Source organism: Salmo salar, chromosome ssa09 (genome assembly GCF_905237065.1).
Source record: "Salmo salar chromosome ssa09, Ssal_v3.1, whole genome shotgun sequence".
Lineage (NCBI taxonomy): Eukaryota > Metazoa > Chordata > Actinopteri > Salmoniformes > Salmonidae > Salmo > Salmo salar.
The window spans coordinates 124019018-124036069 of NC_059450.1; the positions used below are offsets into that span (position 1 = coordinate 124019018).

At 42.0% G+C, this 17052-nt stretch overlaps 1 protein-coding gene across 2 annotated transcripts in view; it reads right to left on the minus strand.

The window, feature by feature from the left end:
* Positions 1-11024, minus strand: part of LOC106612536 (alpha-2-macroglobulin) — a 34098-nt gene extending 23074 nt beyond the window's left edge. For both annotated transcript variants that reach the window (XM_045724502.1, XM_045724501.1), the window contains exons 1-14: positions 10734-11024; positions 9969-10149; positions 9483-9639; positions 8801-8853; positions 7837-7857; positions 7337-7502; positions 7133-7217; positions 5863-6013; positions 5614-5734; positions 3792-3901; positions 3479-3649; positions 2999-3232; positions 2718-2784; positions 613-758 (exon numbers count right to left, since the gene is read on the minus strand). In XM_045724502.1, the coding sequence (XP_045580458.1) occupies positions 613-758; positions 2718-2784; positions 2999-3232; positions 3479-3649; positions 3792-3901; positions 5614-5734; positions 5863-6013; positions 7133-7217; positions 7337-7502; positions 7837-7857; positions 8801-8853; positions 9483-9639; positions 9969-10149; positions 10734-10819 (1749 nt within the window). In that variant the 5' untranslated portion in view covers positions 10820-11024. The remainder of the gene's footprint in view (positions 1-612; positions 759-2717; positions 2785-2998; positions 3233-3478; positions 3650-3791; positions 3902-5613; positions 5735-5862; positions 6014-7132; positions 7218-7336; positions 7503-7836; positions 7858-8800; positions 8854-9482; positions 9640-9968; positions 10150-10733) is intronic.
* Positions 11025-17052: the final 6028 nt, after the last annotated feature.

Here is a 17052-nt window from a genome sequence, read left to right on the forward strand (position 1 = left end):
TTTTATTTTTTTTACAGAACCACAATTAGTATCAGAGAGGGTGGTGTTGTATTTCTGTGTGTGGATCTTCATTAAACCCTTGAACTAGAACTACTGCTTCCTCGTGTTCTGAACGGGCACCTGTGGTGGTTGCTACCAGTGTCACGTCCTGACCCTTGTAAGATGTAATTTTCTATAGTAGAGTAGGTCAGGGCGTGACGGGGTGGTTTTGGGTGGTTTTCTATGTTTTCTATTTCTATGTTTAATTCTAGGTCTCAATTTCTATGTTTTTTTTGGGGGGAGGGGTTGATCTCCAATTGGAGGCAGCTGGTCCTCATTGCCTCTAATTGGAGATCATATTTAAGTAGGGTTTTTTCCACCTGTGTTTGCGGGCAGTTGCATTCTGTTTAGTCTATGTACCTGACAGAACTGTAAGTTGATCGGTTTCCGTTTGTTATTTTGTCTTTAGTGTTTTTTGAGTTAATAAATATCATAATGAGCACTCAACACGCTGCGCTTTGGTCCCCTCTATACGACAGCTGTTACAACGAGCCTAAAATCCAGCACCTAAGTTTTTTATTGGTCCTTCGAATTCATAAACGACCCATATTTTTCACATGCATACACACACACCTTGTGTCTGAAACATTTCTCAGTGGGGAAATTCATGCTGTGGGCGATGACAGTCTCACTGGGTAGCATACTGTACACCAGGACCTGTACCAATGGCGCCATCTCTGGAACTACTGCCAACTTCAAGGTGACTTCACCCTCAGTTACTGCAAAGCAAGAGCATATGACACTGAGTACGTTTACATGCACCATAATAATTCGATAGTAAACTGATTATGGCTGAAAACAGATTATGCAATAGTCATCATACTCTTTATCTTAATCGGCGTAAAGCCAAAATCAAAGAAAGCATACACCGATTAAAACACCAGGGACATATAAAACGTTGGGTATGCACAAAATATGCCCCTAAACATGCATGCCCAGTTTTCACTCAAAAGTTGGTGTTTATAAAAACTGAACTTGAAGTGAGAATGTGCTTATCCTCCTGTAAACTTCAGACCATGCGTACGCACAGTTTCTAGTGATTGAAGTACTGCATTGCAAGATGGCAAAAGTAGCATTGTGCAGGAATATATGACACTTATTTATAACAAAAAACAGGTAGCTAAATACAATAATACTACTAATAATAATTTTCCCTTAGCGAGAAGAGCGAAAATCAATGTATTTTATCTTTGCATTCTAAAAGATGCCTATTTCTAATTATTCATTTCATTACCATGATCATTGCAGAATAAATCCTCACCTTTTCTGGCTGTGATGGTTTCATAGGCTACCCCCGAAATAGCCTATAGGCCTACAGCAAGTTAGGATAGGCTACTTGAATTTCTCAAACATAATACATATCATGCAGAATAAATTCCTCACATTTTCTGGTCATAATGAGTTCATATTCCCGAAGTAGCCATACAAGAAATTACCATGTGCATCGCTCATGTAATTGGGCCTATTAGATAGGCTATTATACTGTCATTTCATGTTTTTACTCATCGCATTGGACAGGGAGCGCGGTTTATAACATGCAGTATAATTTAACAGGTGAACAGCAGTTGATTGTTTGTATTGAAGTGGGTAGGCTACCACTGTAATTAGGTATACTGTAGTTTTCATTTTAGACAATGTTTCAGAATTCGTGGGCTGTGCAGCATATTTATGTTTTGGAAAATAATTATGCAAAACATTATTGCATTCAAACTATATATTTTTATTTCACCTTTATTTAACCAGGTATGCCAGTTGAGAATAAGTTCTCATTTACAACTGCGACCTGCGATCTGTTTAGAGGTCCACAACAATTTTCAATTGGTTTTGTCTTTCAGAAATGGCCTGGTAGCCAACAGCAAATGTCACTGCAAAATAAATAATTCTGGCAACACCTCCAAAGACATTTGATAAAGTTCGCCATTACTATTTCCTGTCGTTACTGTCTTGGCCAAATTCTAATACCATAAAAGGTAAACGATGAGCGTTTTCTAGGCGGAGTTATAATGCTCGTTGATGCGCGCACAGTTTTATAACAGGTCTGATGTATAATCAGAAACATGCGTATGTATGGCATGCACCAAGTTTATGTATCTCAATATTTGTGTGTATGTGCAGTCTTTTCAGAAATGGTGCACGCAGATATTTAGTGTTAAATTTACGCAACGGTTATGAATGAGGCCCCCGGTTTTCTGTACAATCATTCAAATGATTAGTATTTGTAAAAACCTTATTCGGTGATGCAAACACCTTAATGGTGTTCCAGCAGTGTATTTGATCTGCTCATGTGCTAGCACCAGCCGAGCGATCTGCCTTCTTTAGCGCAAAGGAAGTGAGTTTGAATGTATGTGTTTTAGAAGTAGTTTTCACATACAAACTTTATATGTCCGAACTCAGAATCAAATATGCTTCCCAAAAATAGCATGGTCGCTGTGGTAAAATGTTTATTTTGAACTTGGCTGAACGTTTATTTATCAGTAGCCTGATTTCAGACTTCCATGTAAACAGGATTATTAGGGAAAGTGTTCTTCTTGCAAAGCATGTAAACGTTTTAATCTAAGTGTTATATTAATCTGCCTAGCCACAATAATCGCATTATTGTGCGCATGTAACCGTACACACTGTCATTGTCATCAAGCACCTCCCAGTACGTCCATAATTACTTAATAAAACTTCCTCACCAGGACTCCCCTGCTGTACAGTAACCTTCATATGTCCATGCTGAAGTATCGCCCCCCTGGATAAGGCCTGGAGGAGGGAAAAACAGTTTTCCCATCAAGTCAGGAATAAGGAGATGATGAGGAATATTGGTGTTGTATAGGGACATCCTTCCTTTAAAGGTGAGAGGCTGGGACTATGTCTGAAATGACCCTGGTTAAAATAGTGCACAAGAGAATAGGGTGCCATTTCGGACGCACCCTGGGTTTGCAGGTTGTCACAACTTGTTTCTGGTTCTACTCACCAGGTAGACGACATCCACGGAGCCCTTTGGGACGGTCTCCCCTACGATAGCGTACTGGATGGTGATTGACACTTCCTCCCCACATGCCAGTGGTTTCTCCATCTTCTGAATAGCCAGAGAGCTGGACGTTTTACTGTGAGGGGAGATGGGCTGGATCAGTGAGAGAGTGTGTTGCCCTCTGTTGAAATAGGGGACCATGTATCCAGTGTTCTCCGCTTCTGGTGTGTTGCTAACCTGGAAAGCAACAGAGGGAAGAGAGAGTATAACTAAAGGCCCAATCCCAAATCGACCCTTTGAGCTCCACCTCACCCTCTGATAGGATAGGTGGAAGTTTCACCATATTGCTTATTATACCAATGGAATCTCCTCAGATCTCCACAAGAGCATGATAGACCTCAGGGTGTAGGGTCAATGGGGTGATTTGGGATTGAGCATAAAGAGTCTCGGAGTCTTTCAAAACCTAGAAGGAATCATACTTACTATGAGGTTAATATCCTCTTTGGGCATAATGGTTGTGTTGAGGGAGAAACTGGCAATACCATGACTGTCTGTGGTTAGGTTCTGGAGACGATGTGAGGACCAGCCTTTCTTCTCCAACAGGTAGACTAACATGTCAGAGATAGGTGTGTTGTTGAAGTGAACAACGTTTATCTGAGGAAAAAAGGAGGAATGTGATGCTACATGTGTCACTGTTACCTACCATTAGTAGTTAAGTAAACAGAAATGTCAAAGAACAAATGGCATCCACAATTCAACAAAGTACAAGGAACAATAACACTGGATTTGGACTTACCTTGCCCTCGATAATTGATCCATGTTCATAGATTGTGGGTGTGTCGACAAATGTGAGTTTTCCAATCACATAGGAGAGTGCTATTTGTTTTACCTCTGACCGTGTAATACCTGTTAAAGGAAAACAAATGAGAATAGGATGGTTTATTTAACAAGAACACATGCCACCATGATGCACAATGACAGTTCACAATGCAGGAGCTCAATTACAGTGCACCTTACGCAAGATTTTGAAACATGATTAAGAACATATATATATATATATATATATATATATATACACACAGTGAGGGAAAAAAGTATTTGATCCCCTGATGATTTTGTACGTTTGCCCACTGACAAAGAAATGATCAGTCTATCATTTTAATGGTAGGTTTATTTGAACAGTGAGAGACAGAATAACAACAAAAAAATCCAGAAAAACACATGTCAAAAATGTTATAAATTGATTTGCATTTTAATGAGGGAAATAAGTATTTGACCCCTCTGCAAAACATTACTTAGTACTTGGTGGCAAAACCCTTGTTGGCAATCACATAGGTCAGACGTTTCTTGTAGTTGGCCACCAGGTTTGCACACATCTCAGGAGGGATTTTGTCCCACTCCTCTTTGCAGATCTTCTCCAAGTCATTAAGGTTGAGGCTGACCTTAATGTGCTTCTTCTTAAGCCACTCCTTTGTTGCCTTGGCGGTGTGTTTTGGGTCATTGTCATGCTGGAATACACATACACGACCCATTTTCAATGCCCTGGCTGAGGGAAGGAGGTTCTCACCCAAGATTTGACAGTACATGGCCCCGTCCATCGTCCCTTTAATGCGGTGAAATTGTCCTGTCCCCTTAGCAGAAAAACACCCCCAAAGCATAATGTTTCCACCTCCATGTTTGACGGTGGGGATGGTGTTCTTGGGGTCATAGGCAGCATTCCTCCTCCTCCAAAAATGGCGAGTTGAGATACTGCCAAAGAGCTCCATTTTGGTCTCATCTGACCATAACACTTTCACCCAGTTGTCCTCTAAATCATTCAGATGTTCATTGGCAAAATTCAGACGGGCATGTATATGTGCTTTCTTGAGCAGGAGGACCTTGCAGGCGCTGCAGGATTTTAGTCCTTCACGGTGTAGTGTGTTACCAATTGTTTTCTTGGTGACTATGGTCCCAGCTGCCTTGAGATCATTGACAAGATCCTCCCGTGCAGTTCTGGGCTGATTCCTCACCGTTCTCATGATCATTGCAACTCCACGAGGTGAGATCTTGCATGGAGCCCCAGACCGAGGGAGATTGACAGTTCTTTTGTGTTTCTTCCATTTGAATAATCGCACCAACTGTTGTCACCTTCTCACCAAGCTGCTTGGCGATGGTCTTGTAGCCCATTCCAGCCTTGTGTAGGTCTACAATCTTGTCTCTGACATCCGTGGAGAGCTCTTTGGTCTTGGCCATGGTGGAGAGTTTGGAATCTGATTGATTGCTTCTGTGGACAGGTGTCTTTTATACAGGTAACAAGCTGAGATTAGGAGCACTCCCTTTAAGAGTGTGCTCCTAATCTCAGCTCGTTACCTGTATAAAAGACACCTGGGAGCCAGAAATCTTTCTGATTGAGAGGGGGTCAAATACTTATTTCCCTCATTAAAATGCAAATCAATTTATAACATTTTTGACATGTGTTTTTCTGGATTTTTTTGTTGTTATTCTGTCTCTCACTGTTCAAATAAACCTACCATTCAAATTATAGACTGATAATTTCTTTGTCAGTGGGCAAACGTACAAAATCAGCAAATGTTGTCATCACTTTTCCCAACTCCAAATCTTTGTGATAAATTACTTGCCTGTCCCCTCCTCCTCTACTTTTGCATTAAAACTAAGCCTGTCTATGAGCATTTTCTGTCCGGCATTCTTTGTGAAAATGGACATGTTGAAGACATGAGAAGCACAGCCAGTTTGGTCCATCTGGGAAAAGCATGCAAAACCACACATTAAGAACTGATTTAAATGCATTTAACCACATCACATTTAAATGTAATATGTTGGTAAAAACAATTATACTGATGATAGTTTCTTCAGGAAAGCATACAGACCTCTATTGACTCTTTGTGGCAGGGGGCTGTATAATCAGGAACTCCTTGTTGAGTTTCCACATCAAATCTCATTGATATAAGTACATCGTTCCTTAAAGGTCGGCACAACTCTACCTCTGCTTTTCCAGGTACAGGCTGTCCATACGTGTATCTGATTTTATTTCATAATGAAAAGATTTCCGACTTAGAGAGACTGTATATTATAAACCTCATATGAGACATTACAAAGGCTCATACACGCATGCTTACAACAAGTTAAAATACATTTACATTTTAGTAATTTAGCAGACGCTCCTATCCACAGCGACTTACAGTAGTGAATGCATACATTTCAAACATCTTTTTTTTTCCCATACTGGTCCCCTGTGGGAATTGAACCCACAACCCTGGCATTGCAAACACCATCTGAGCCACACAGGACCATGCATTATTCCTGCAGTTTTTCTTTAAGTCAAGTACTTTCAACATTGTCAATGCATCTAGACCTGTATTGATAAAGCCTATGTGTATGAGTGCTGATCTAGGATCAGTGTAATCGTTTGGTCACATGTACAGGGGGAGACCTGATCCTAGATCAGCAATCCTACTCTGAGATGCTTTATGACTAAAGGCCCAGCTGTTCATGTAAATGCCACTGTCCCAAACTTTTAAATTTTCAGGGTACTCATAGATGCAATTTATAACATTGAGCAGTAGTAGCATTGCAGGTCTTCAATTAGTATTTGTCATTAGCACAGATCTGGGTTCAAATACATGCATATTTAAGTATTTGTTTCCAAATACACTATTTCAAATACCCCTAGGAGCAAACAGACATGGGTTGAAATGTATGGAGTATTAAAATATTTGTATTTTAAATGTATTTCAGTATTTCCAAATACATTCCAATACTGAATTACTTGTATTTAAAAAAAGTAAACATGTATTTATTCAACTAGGCAAGTCATTTAAGAACAAATTATTATTCATAATGACGGCCTACCCCAGCCAATTGTGCACCACGTTATGGGACCAATCACAGCCAGATGTGATGCAATCTGGATTTGAACCAGGTACTGCAGTGACACCTCTTGCACTGAAATGCAGTGTCTTAGACCACTGCGCCACTCGGTAAATACTTACTTTGAAATGTATGCAAAAGTAATTAAAGTAATTAAATTGGTATTTGACTCAAGGTCTGCATTAGCGCAATGCGATTAATTAGACAGTGACATTAGTGGAGTTACACATAACAACAGTGCATTGCAAAACGGCGATAGTGTAGACTCACGTTGCACACACTTCTACTTTATACTCCTCTTGAACAATGCTGATCTCATCGGTGAGGTTCATTTTGATCTCAAACTTTGGCAAAACTAGATATAAAAGAACAGCAGTTAACTCATGAATGTTCCTGAATTGTGATTCATTGATTCAACTGCCAGATCCATAATATTACCTAGCATGAAAGGTAAAATAAAGAAGCTCAACTTACCATATTTTTTTACCTTGAAGTGATGGTATATTTTGTTATCACCAATCCACACTACAATAGCATAGGATCCTATGGGTGCTTCAGAGTTCAGGGGGTGAGAAAGCTGCAGAATGTTACCACTAGATGATGTATTGACCCACTGTCCAATCCTGTTCTGATGAATATCCTGTTTAATCATCATAGAACAAGGGACACATTTAGCAGGGCACAACACTGTGGAACGTTCAGATACAAACATGTTATGTAGGCTAAACATGCCTGTCTGACATGTAGAATAAGGAGTCACGTCAGTTCTATTCATGACATTTCTATCTGCAACGTTCTGAAGTTTGCTTACTGAAGGTGGCCCAGATGTGTTCACATAAAGCTGATATGGAGGCTTCTGGTAACTGCCATGTGGAAATGAATGATGACCTACCTAGCTGGTGGAGTCATCGTCTTATCATGTTGTAGTATTTAGTGACACTCATCATAAAGTAAATTACTAATAAAGGTCTTACCTCAAGTTCCACAACATTGTACTGTGAAGGGCAAGACAAAAGGTTGGTTAATGTTTAATGAATAACTCAAATTCCCCCAAAATGAACAGAGGAGCAAAGCTGTCTACAACTATAGGAATTAGGCAGGTGCTTGGGTTTGTCTCTTCAACTAAATATCACAAGTAGTATTTGCACTGGGACTTTAATATAAATTCAGTAGATTCATTCAATCTCAGGAAAAAAATCCCATACATTCCAATCTGACCTACAGTAAATGAATGGAAAATCCCATGTCCTGTGGTGAATGTTTGAGGACCCTAAAATCCACCCACACAGGTTTATTTAGAGAACCTCTGCAGAACCTTTGCACTGAGTGCTATGGGTCTCAAATGTTTGTGTAGCCTTATCAAACAGACATGGCCTAAAGATTTAGATTTTGCCCCATAGTTGTTCAAAACATTTCCCATTTCCAAAGTCTTATTGTTCATGGAGTACTAACGAGATGTGTATAACATGTTGTGGCTAGTTGATTACTGAATTAAAATAACCATTTACAGTATATTGTCCATAATAAGCCTTGTCCCTGTCCATAAGGCAGGAGCCTATGTCCTGTTTCTGTAGAGTGAAGGAGCCTGGACAGGACGCTTGTCTATTGCTGGGCATTAACCTCAATCCATCTCCTTAATGTTCAGTGCCAAGTAGAGAGGCATCTGATCCCGTTCTTTGGTAAGGCTCGACACCCTAAACCTTCCATTCTCAAGGAGGACACTAACCACAAGGCCGCAGAGTTGAGTTGGTTGAACAATATCGTACATAGTGTTACATGATACCTGATTGCTACATCTATCAGACAGTAATGTGAAGTGCTCCTTGAGATTCTTCTGTATTTGTCTTTTTTTTTAAGTAATTGAGATACTGATCTAAATGAAGACCAAATACAGGTCATTGTTTTCAATATTCAATTATTCACATTTTCAAGACTCACCAGCTGATTGACAGGGCTAAAATTGGTATCCAAGGTGATCACTCTAAACTGCACTGTAAAAAGACAATGAAAAGACAAAGCGTCAATGAGAAATTTAGAAGCATAATTTAGCTAACTTTCCCATGTTTTCCAGAAATCCCTGTTGAAGGATTCCCAGATTCCAGGAATCTTTCAACCGGGATTTCTGTAAAACCTGGGATTTTTGGGAAAGTTACCAGAATTTTGCAAGACAAACTTTTGACAGCTACTCTGGATAGTATTTTACACTGTTGGTACTAAGGCCCCAATTCAATCAATTGCAGATAAAGGAAAACTGCACTGAGTTCGCTGAAAATATTTACACTATCAATATAATTTGACTGAGAACACATTCTAATTTACAGCAATGACCTGGGGAATAGTTACAGGGGAGAGTAGGAGTGATGAATGAGCCAATTGGAATCAACAGATAATGTCCAGGAGAAGAACAGTTTGTAACATGTGATATGTTGGCTCAAATGCCAGTGTACATATTCTGAGTGAACCCACAGCGGATTTTTTTCTTTATCTGCACCTGATGGTACTGTTTCAAGTGTCTCTGGGATGACAGAGCAAACCATCATAGAAACATGCTCCCACCTAATTGTCCTGTTTCTTAGCAAGGAGACTAATTGTGTAGGTTACTGGCTCTATGTAAAATTACCTGTTTGTCCCGGGTTGTAGATTGGTTTATCCGTTTGGACGAATGTCATCGGGCTGTACGGTTTGATCATGACCTTTCTCTCCTCTGTCGACAGAAACGTTTCACCTCGAACCTCCACCTTAAAGTTTTGCACTTCGTCACTCTCCACATGAGGGGCCTGTCAGGGAGACAATGAACCAATAACACATGATCCAGTGTGGCTTAGTTGGTAAGAAGGTGCTGCAACAATGTCAAGGTTGTGAAGATTCAATCACTTCTCCTTTCATCAGTGTGTTTTAAAAATTATTTTTCTTTAGTAGTTAATGTCATCTTTTTTATGTCAAATTTCAGCCAGAATTCCAGAAAAGTTATAGTAAGCCACCACATTTATATTTCCCATAAAATAACCTGGCATTGCACGCAAAATGAAGAGATGTATCACAAAGCTAAAAAGTACTGTATACTCTTATTGGAATGGTTCTGGATGTCCACCAGTGCTAGGCTGACCTGAAACTGGAAGCAGCGGTGAAACTCTTGGTCAGAACTCTCTTGGAGAAGAATTTTGCTCTGCTCATCGGCAATCAGAGATATGGTCATGACCAGGGTCTCGTTGGGCTGCAGAAGACTAGCACAAAGCTTGGCTTCTGAGCCTGCCTGGATCACTGCAGGAATGGCTACCATGTAAACCCTAGAGAGAACATATGCATGCACAGCAGCAAACATACAGGAAAATCAGTACAAAATGAGAGTGCACCTCTAAACAAGAAACTACAGATGTAGGATCTTAATTTCACAAGTATTGTTATTGCAAAATAATCCTGCAGCAACACGATTTGAATGTTTTGTCCATAATGTTGCTTGATATGTGGTTCCGCAATTAGCTGGACAAAAGTAGGCTACAGGTTGCATGAAAAGTGCAATACTTGTAAATATAACCATGTGTTAGTGCAGGTTTTCAATTAATTTATGTCAAACACAATGCTCGTCTGCATTTCCTGCGGCGCCATGCATGTAAAATGTGTGTAGAGAGTACATGTAACAACAAAATAAAAAGCTGTAAAAACAAAGTTTATTTTGGGCCCCCCAAAAAATTCAATCATAATAATTAAGATAAAAAAATAAAGATTCCTTTTTAAAAAGCCTATACTTATAGGTGAAATACACAGAACAAATATCTGCAGAAAGGGTAGATGAAAAACAGTTCTAAATTTGCTCAGGACGAGACGCCACGTCTGATTACTAAATTCTAACTGACTGTGCAGATTTACTTACGGTCTTGGAGTGTTTTGACAGACACAAAGCCAGTGAAAGCAGGCAAAGAATATCCATCTCCAAACGTGAAGCCCAGAAGGAACCATGACTCAATGAGAGAAATAAAAAACACCAAGTCAACCTATGTCCCAGTATTCCTACTGGCAAGGCCTCCCTACTGCACTGTGTAGAGTACAAGCAGACGAACTGGTGTAGCCAGGTTGAATGATTGAAGTTAAAGTCTTGTGAATGTTTGACCAATTTGTGTCAATAACAGTGATTTTCAGTGATTGGCAGATTCTCTGGCATGGAGACTACACATGCACCATCAATATACATACAGTACAGTGCAGGACATTGGCTTGCACTATGACCTGATTACATCTCAATAGTTTGCATGCAATGCCTGTTTTTTACTCTGTCCATATTAAAAAGACATATTTAACTTGTCAAGTCAGTTAAGAACATCTTATTTACAATGATAGCCTACCAGGGAACAGTGGGTTAACTGCTTTGTTCATGGGGAAGAATGACAGATTTTTACCTTATCAGCTCAGGGATTCAACCCTGCTACCTTTCGGTTACTGACCCAACGCTCTATCCACTAGGCTACCTGCCACCCCTTTATAATATACAGTGGGGTCCAAAATTATTGGATCCCTTGATAAAGATGAGCAAAAAAGACTATAAAATAAATAATACAAATGCTGAGCTACAGTAGCAAGAAAAAGTATGTGAACCCTTTGGAATTACCTGGATTTCTGCATAAATTGGTCATAAAATCTGATCTGATCTTCATCTAAGTCACAACACTAGACAAACACAGTCTGCTTAAACTAATAACACACAAACAACTATACGTTTTCATGTCTTTATTGAACACACCGTGTAAACATTCACAGTTTAGGGTGGGAAAAATATGTGAATCCTTGGATTTAATTACTGGTTGACCCTCCTTTGGCAGCTATAAACTCAACCAGACGTTTTCTGTAGTTGTGGATCAGACCTGCACAACGGTCAGGAGGAATGTTGGACGATTCATCTTCATTCTTAGGATGTCTGGTGTGAACCGCTCTCGAGGTCATGCCACAGCATTTTAAATCGGGTTGAGGTCAGGACTCTGACTGGGCCACTCCTGAAGGTATATTTTCTTCTGTTGAAGCCATTCTGTTGATGATCTACTTCTGTGTTTTGGGTCGTTGTCCTGTTGCATCACCCAACTTCTGTTGAGCTTCAATTGGCGGACAGATAGCCTTACATTCTCCTGCAAAATGTCTTGATAAGCTTGGGAATTCATTTTTCCGTCGATGATAGCAAGCTGTCCAGGCCCTGAGGCAGCAAAGCAGCCCCAAACCATGATGCAGCCTCCACCATAGTTTACAGTTGGGATGAGGTTTTGATGTTGGAGTGTTGTGTCTTTTTTCTCCACACATAGTGTTGTGTGTTCCTTCCAAACAATTCTACTTTAGTTTAATCTGTCCACAGAATATTTTGCCAGAAGCACAGTGGAACATCCAGGTGCTCTTTTGCGAAATTCAGACATGCAGCAATGTTTTTTTTTTGACAGCAGTGGCTTCTTCCGTGGTGTCCTCCCATGAACACCATTCTTGTATAGTGTTTTACGTATCGTAGACTCGTCAACAGAGATGTTAGCATGTTCCAAATATTTCTGTACGTTTTTAGCTGACACTCTAGGATTCTTCTAAACCTCATTGAGCATTCTGCACTGTGCTCTTACAGTCATCTTTGCAGGACAGCCTCTCCTAGGGAGCGTAGCAACAGTGCTGAACTTTCTCCATTTATAGACAATTTGTCTTACCGTGGACTGGTGAACATCAAGGCTTTTAGAGATAATTGTGTAACCCTTTCCTGTTTTATGCAAGTCAACAATTCTTCTGAGATCTCTTTTGTTCGAGGCATGGTTCACATCAGGCAATGCTTCTTGTGAATAGAAAACTCTAATTTTGTGAGTTTTTTTATAGCACAGGGCAGCTCTAACCAACATCTCCAATCTCTTCTCATTGATAGGACTCACATACTTTTTCCAACCTACACTGAATGTTTAAATGATGTACTCAATATAGACAAGAAAAATACAATAATTTGTGTGTTATTAGTTTAAGCACACTGTGTTTGTCTATTGTTGTGACTAAGATGAAGATCAGATCAAATTGTATGACTAATTTATGCAAAGGATTGGATGCCCTGTTTCGAATAATCCAGCACCCTCACTTTATGAGATTAGAGAACACATTGGGAGGTATCTTAGACCATTCCTCCATACAGAATGTTTCCCAATTCTTGATATCCTCCATCTGCGCTTATGGACTTTCCTCTTCAATTGAAACCACAGGTTTCTGGAGATGGAGATGGCCATTGCAAAATGTAGATTTTGTGGTCAATTAACCCTTTTAGGGGGATTTTGATTTGTACTTGGGGATATTGTCTTGCTGGAAGATTCACTTGAGGTTGTCCCATGTGAGTTCATATGTGTACCAGTGAAGTGTACCTTTTGACTTTTTTGTACCTCAGGGAACAACACCGTACCCAGAGCCGACTCTACAAGGTGGCAAAGCCGGGCATGGACCCCCCAGATAGAATTTGTGCCCCCCCAGTTTTGTTTCCCCATAAACATAACAAATGTTATATGAATTACAGTGCACCTGATGACCTGTTGGACTTTGTTACATCTGCTCCTGCCACGCCCTCTACTTCCTATCCTGTGTCTCCCTAACTTCTCTAGGGTAGGGGGCACTATTTTCATCCTGTGTCTCCCTAACCTGCCACCACTCCCTTAGTGCTCTCTCTCCCTCTCTCTCTGTGTGGGTGTATGTGATTGTGTGAGTGGAGACAGGTGTGCTGGAGTCAGAGCAGAACCCCACCAGCTGCAACCTGAACCCCTGCCACTTCCACGCTGCCAGATTGTAGCCTCTGCTCAGTCAGTCTGCGGTTCAAGCCGTTTGTTCCTGCATAGATCTTGTTATCCTCTTGTGCCTGTTTCCCTAGCCTGATGCTGCTTTTCTCTCCGCTACAGTTCCATCTGCTCTGACTCTGGTCCCTGTCTCCAGTCCCTCGTCTCGTCAGTCCAACTTCCCTGCCCTGGACCCCCACTCTACTGCTTCCTTGAATTCCGCTCCGGACCTGCTTACCATGCCCCTACTCCCCTTGCCCCAGCCTCAGTTTCTGGTTCCCTGCTACCCGCCCGAGCTTCCCCTGGCCTGCAACCGTATCTTACGGCAAAAAAGAGCTTCTGGATATCAGGACAGCGATCACTCACCTCGGATTAGACAAAGATTTTTTTCTTCAACAAGCAGGAAGCACAGGACATTCTCCAAACATCTGACATGGCCAACATCCCGTTATTTGCCAGAGGTGGAGACGCAGGTATAGAGGACACAGAGCGGGATCCCTCGTGAGGACCCGCAGGAGGCGAGTGGGAAAGCTGCCATTACTGTCAATATTACTCGCCAACGTGCAATCATTGGACAATAAATTAGACGAGGTACCATCACGAATATCCTACCAACGGGACATCAAAAACTGTAATATCCTATGTTTCACGGAATTGTGGTTGAATGACGACATGGATATTCAGGTAGTGGGATATACGCTGCACCGGCAAGATAGAACAGCACACTCCGGTAAGACGGGAGGGGGGGGCAGTTTGTGCATATTTGTAAACAACAGCTGGTGCACTAAATCTAAGGAAGTCTCTAGATTTTGCTCACCTGAAGTAGAGTATATTGTTATAAATTGCAGGCCACACTACTTGCCTAGAGAGTTTTCAGCTATAATTTTCGTGGCTGTTTATTTACCACCACAGACAGATGCTGGCACTAAGACCACACTCAGTCAGCTGTATAAGGAAATAAGCAAACAGGAAACTACTCACCCAGAGGTGGCGCTCCTAGTGGCCAGAGACTTTAATGCAGGGAAACTTAAATCAGTTCTACCAAATTTCTATGAACATGTTAAATGTGCAACCAGAGAGAAAAAAATTCTAGATCACCTGTACTCCACACACAGAGACACGTACAAAGCTCTCCCTCGCCCTCCATTTGGTAAATCCGACCACAACTATATCCTCCTGATTCCTGCTTACAAGCAAAACTTAAAGCAGGAAGCACCAGTGACTCGGTCTATAAAAAAGTGGTCAGATGAAGCAGATGCTAAACTACAAGACTGTTTTGCTATCACAGACTGGAACATGTTCCGGGATTCTCCGATGGCATTGAGGAGTACACCACATCAGTCACTGGCTTTATCAATAAGTGCATCGAGGACGTCGTCCCCACAGTGACTGTAAGTACATACCCCAACCAGAAGCCATGGATTACAGGCAACATTCGCACTGAGCTAAAGGGTATAGCTGCCGCTTTCTCTAACCTGGAAGCTTACAAGAAATCCTGCTATGCCCTGCGACGAACCATCAAACAGGCAAAGCGTCTATACAGGGCTAAGATTGAATCATACTACACCGGCTCCGACGCTCGTCTTATGTGGCAGGGCTTGCAAACTATTACAGACTATAAAGGGAAGCACAGCCGTGAGCTGCCCAGTGACACGACCCTACCAGATGAGCTAAATCACTTCTATGCTCGCTTCGAGGCAAGCAACACTGAGGCATGCATGAGAGCATCAGCTGTTCCGGACGACTGTGTGATCATGCTCTGCGTAGCTGACGTGAGTAAGACCTTTAAACAGGTCAACATACACAAGGCTGCGGGGCCAGACGGATTACCAGGATGTGTGTTCCGGGCATGTGCTGACTGGCAGGTGTCTTCACTGACATTTTCAACATGTCCCTGATTGAGTCTGTAAAACCAACATGTTTCAGGCAGACCACCATAGTCCCTGTGCCCAAGAACACAAAGGCAACCTGCCTAAATGACTACAGACCCGTAGCACTCCCGTCCATAGCCATGAAGTGCTTTGAAAAGCTGGTAATGGCTCACATCAACACCATTATCCCAGAAACCCTAGACCCACTCCAATTTGCATACCGCCCAAACAGATCCACAGATGATGCAATCTCTATTGCACTCCACACTGCCCTTTCCCACCTGGACAAAAGGCACACTTATGTGAGAATGCTATTCATTGACTACAGCTCAGCGTTCAACACCATAGTAACCTCAAAGCTCATCACTAAGCTAAGGATACTGGGACTAAACACCTCCCTCTGCAACTGGTTCCTGGACTTACTGACGGGCCGCCCCCAGCTGGTGAGGGTAGGTAGCAACACATCTGCCACGCTGATCCTCAACACTGGAGCTCCCCAGGGGTGCGTGCTCAGTCCCCTCCTATACTCCCTGTTCACCCACGACTGCGTGGCCAGGCACGACTGCGTGGCCAGGCACGACTCCAACACCATCATTAAGTTTGCAGATGACACAACAGATGTAGGCCTGATCAACGACGAGACAGCCTATAGGGAGGAGGTCAGAGACCTGGTCGGGTGGTGCCAAGACAACAACCTCTCCCTCAGCGTGATCACGACTAAGGAGATGATTGTGGACTACAGGAAAAAGAGGACCGAGCATGCCCCCATTCTCATCGACGGGGCTGCAGTGGAGCAGGTTGAGAGCTTCAGGTTCCTTGGTGTTCACACCACCAACAAATTAACATGGTCCAAGCACACCAAGACAGTCGTGAAGAGGGCACGACAAAACCTATTCCCCCTCAGGAGACTGAAAATATTTGGCATGGGTCCTCAGATCCTCAAAAGGTTCTTCAGCTGCACCATCGAGAGCATTCTGACTGGTTGCATCACTGCCTGGTCTGGCAACTGCTCGTCCTTCGACCACAAGGCATTACAGAGGGTAGAGTGAACGGCCCAGTACATCACTGGGGCCACGCATCCTGCCATCCAGGACCTCTATAGCAGGCAGTGTCAGAGTAAGGCCCTAAAAATTGTCAGACTCCAGCCACCCTAATTATAGACTGTTCTCTCTGCTACAGCACAGCAAGCGGTACCGGAGCGCCAAGTCTAGGTCCATGAGGCTTCTAAACAGCTTCTACTCCCAAGCCATAAGACTCCTGGACATCTAGTCAAATGGCCACCCAGACTATTTGCAGTGCCCCCCCACACACACCCTCTTTACAGCACTGCTACTCTCTGTTGTCTTCTATGCATAGTCAATTTAATAACTCTACCTACATGTACATACTACCTGGAATAACCGGTGCCCCCGCACATTGACTCTGTATCGGTACCCCCCTGTATATAGTCTCGCTATTGTTATTTCACTGCTGCTCTTTAATTACTTGTTACTTTTAGCTCTTATTCTTATCTGTATTTTTTTTTATGCATTGTTGGTTAGGGGCTCGTAAGTAAGCA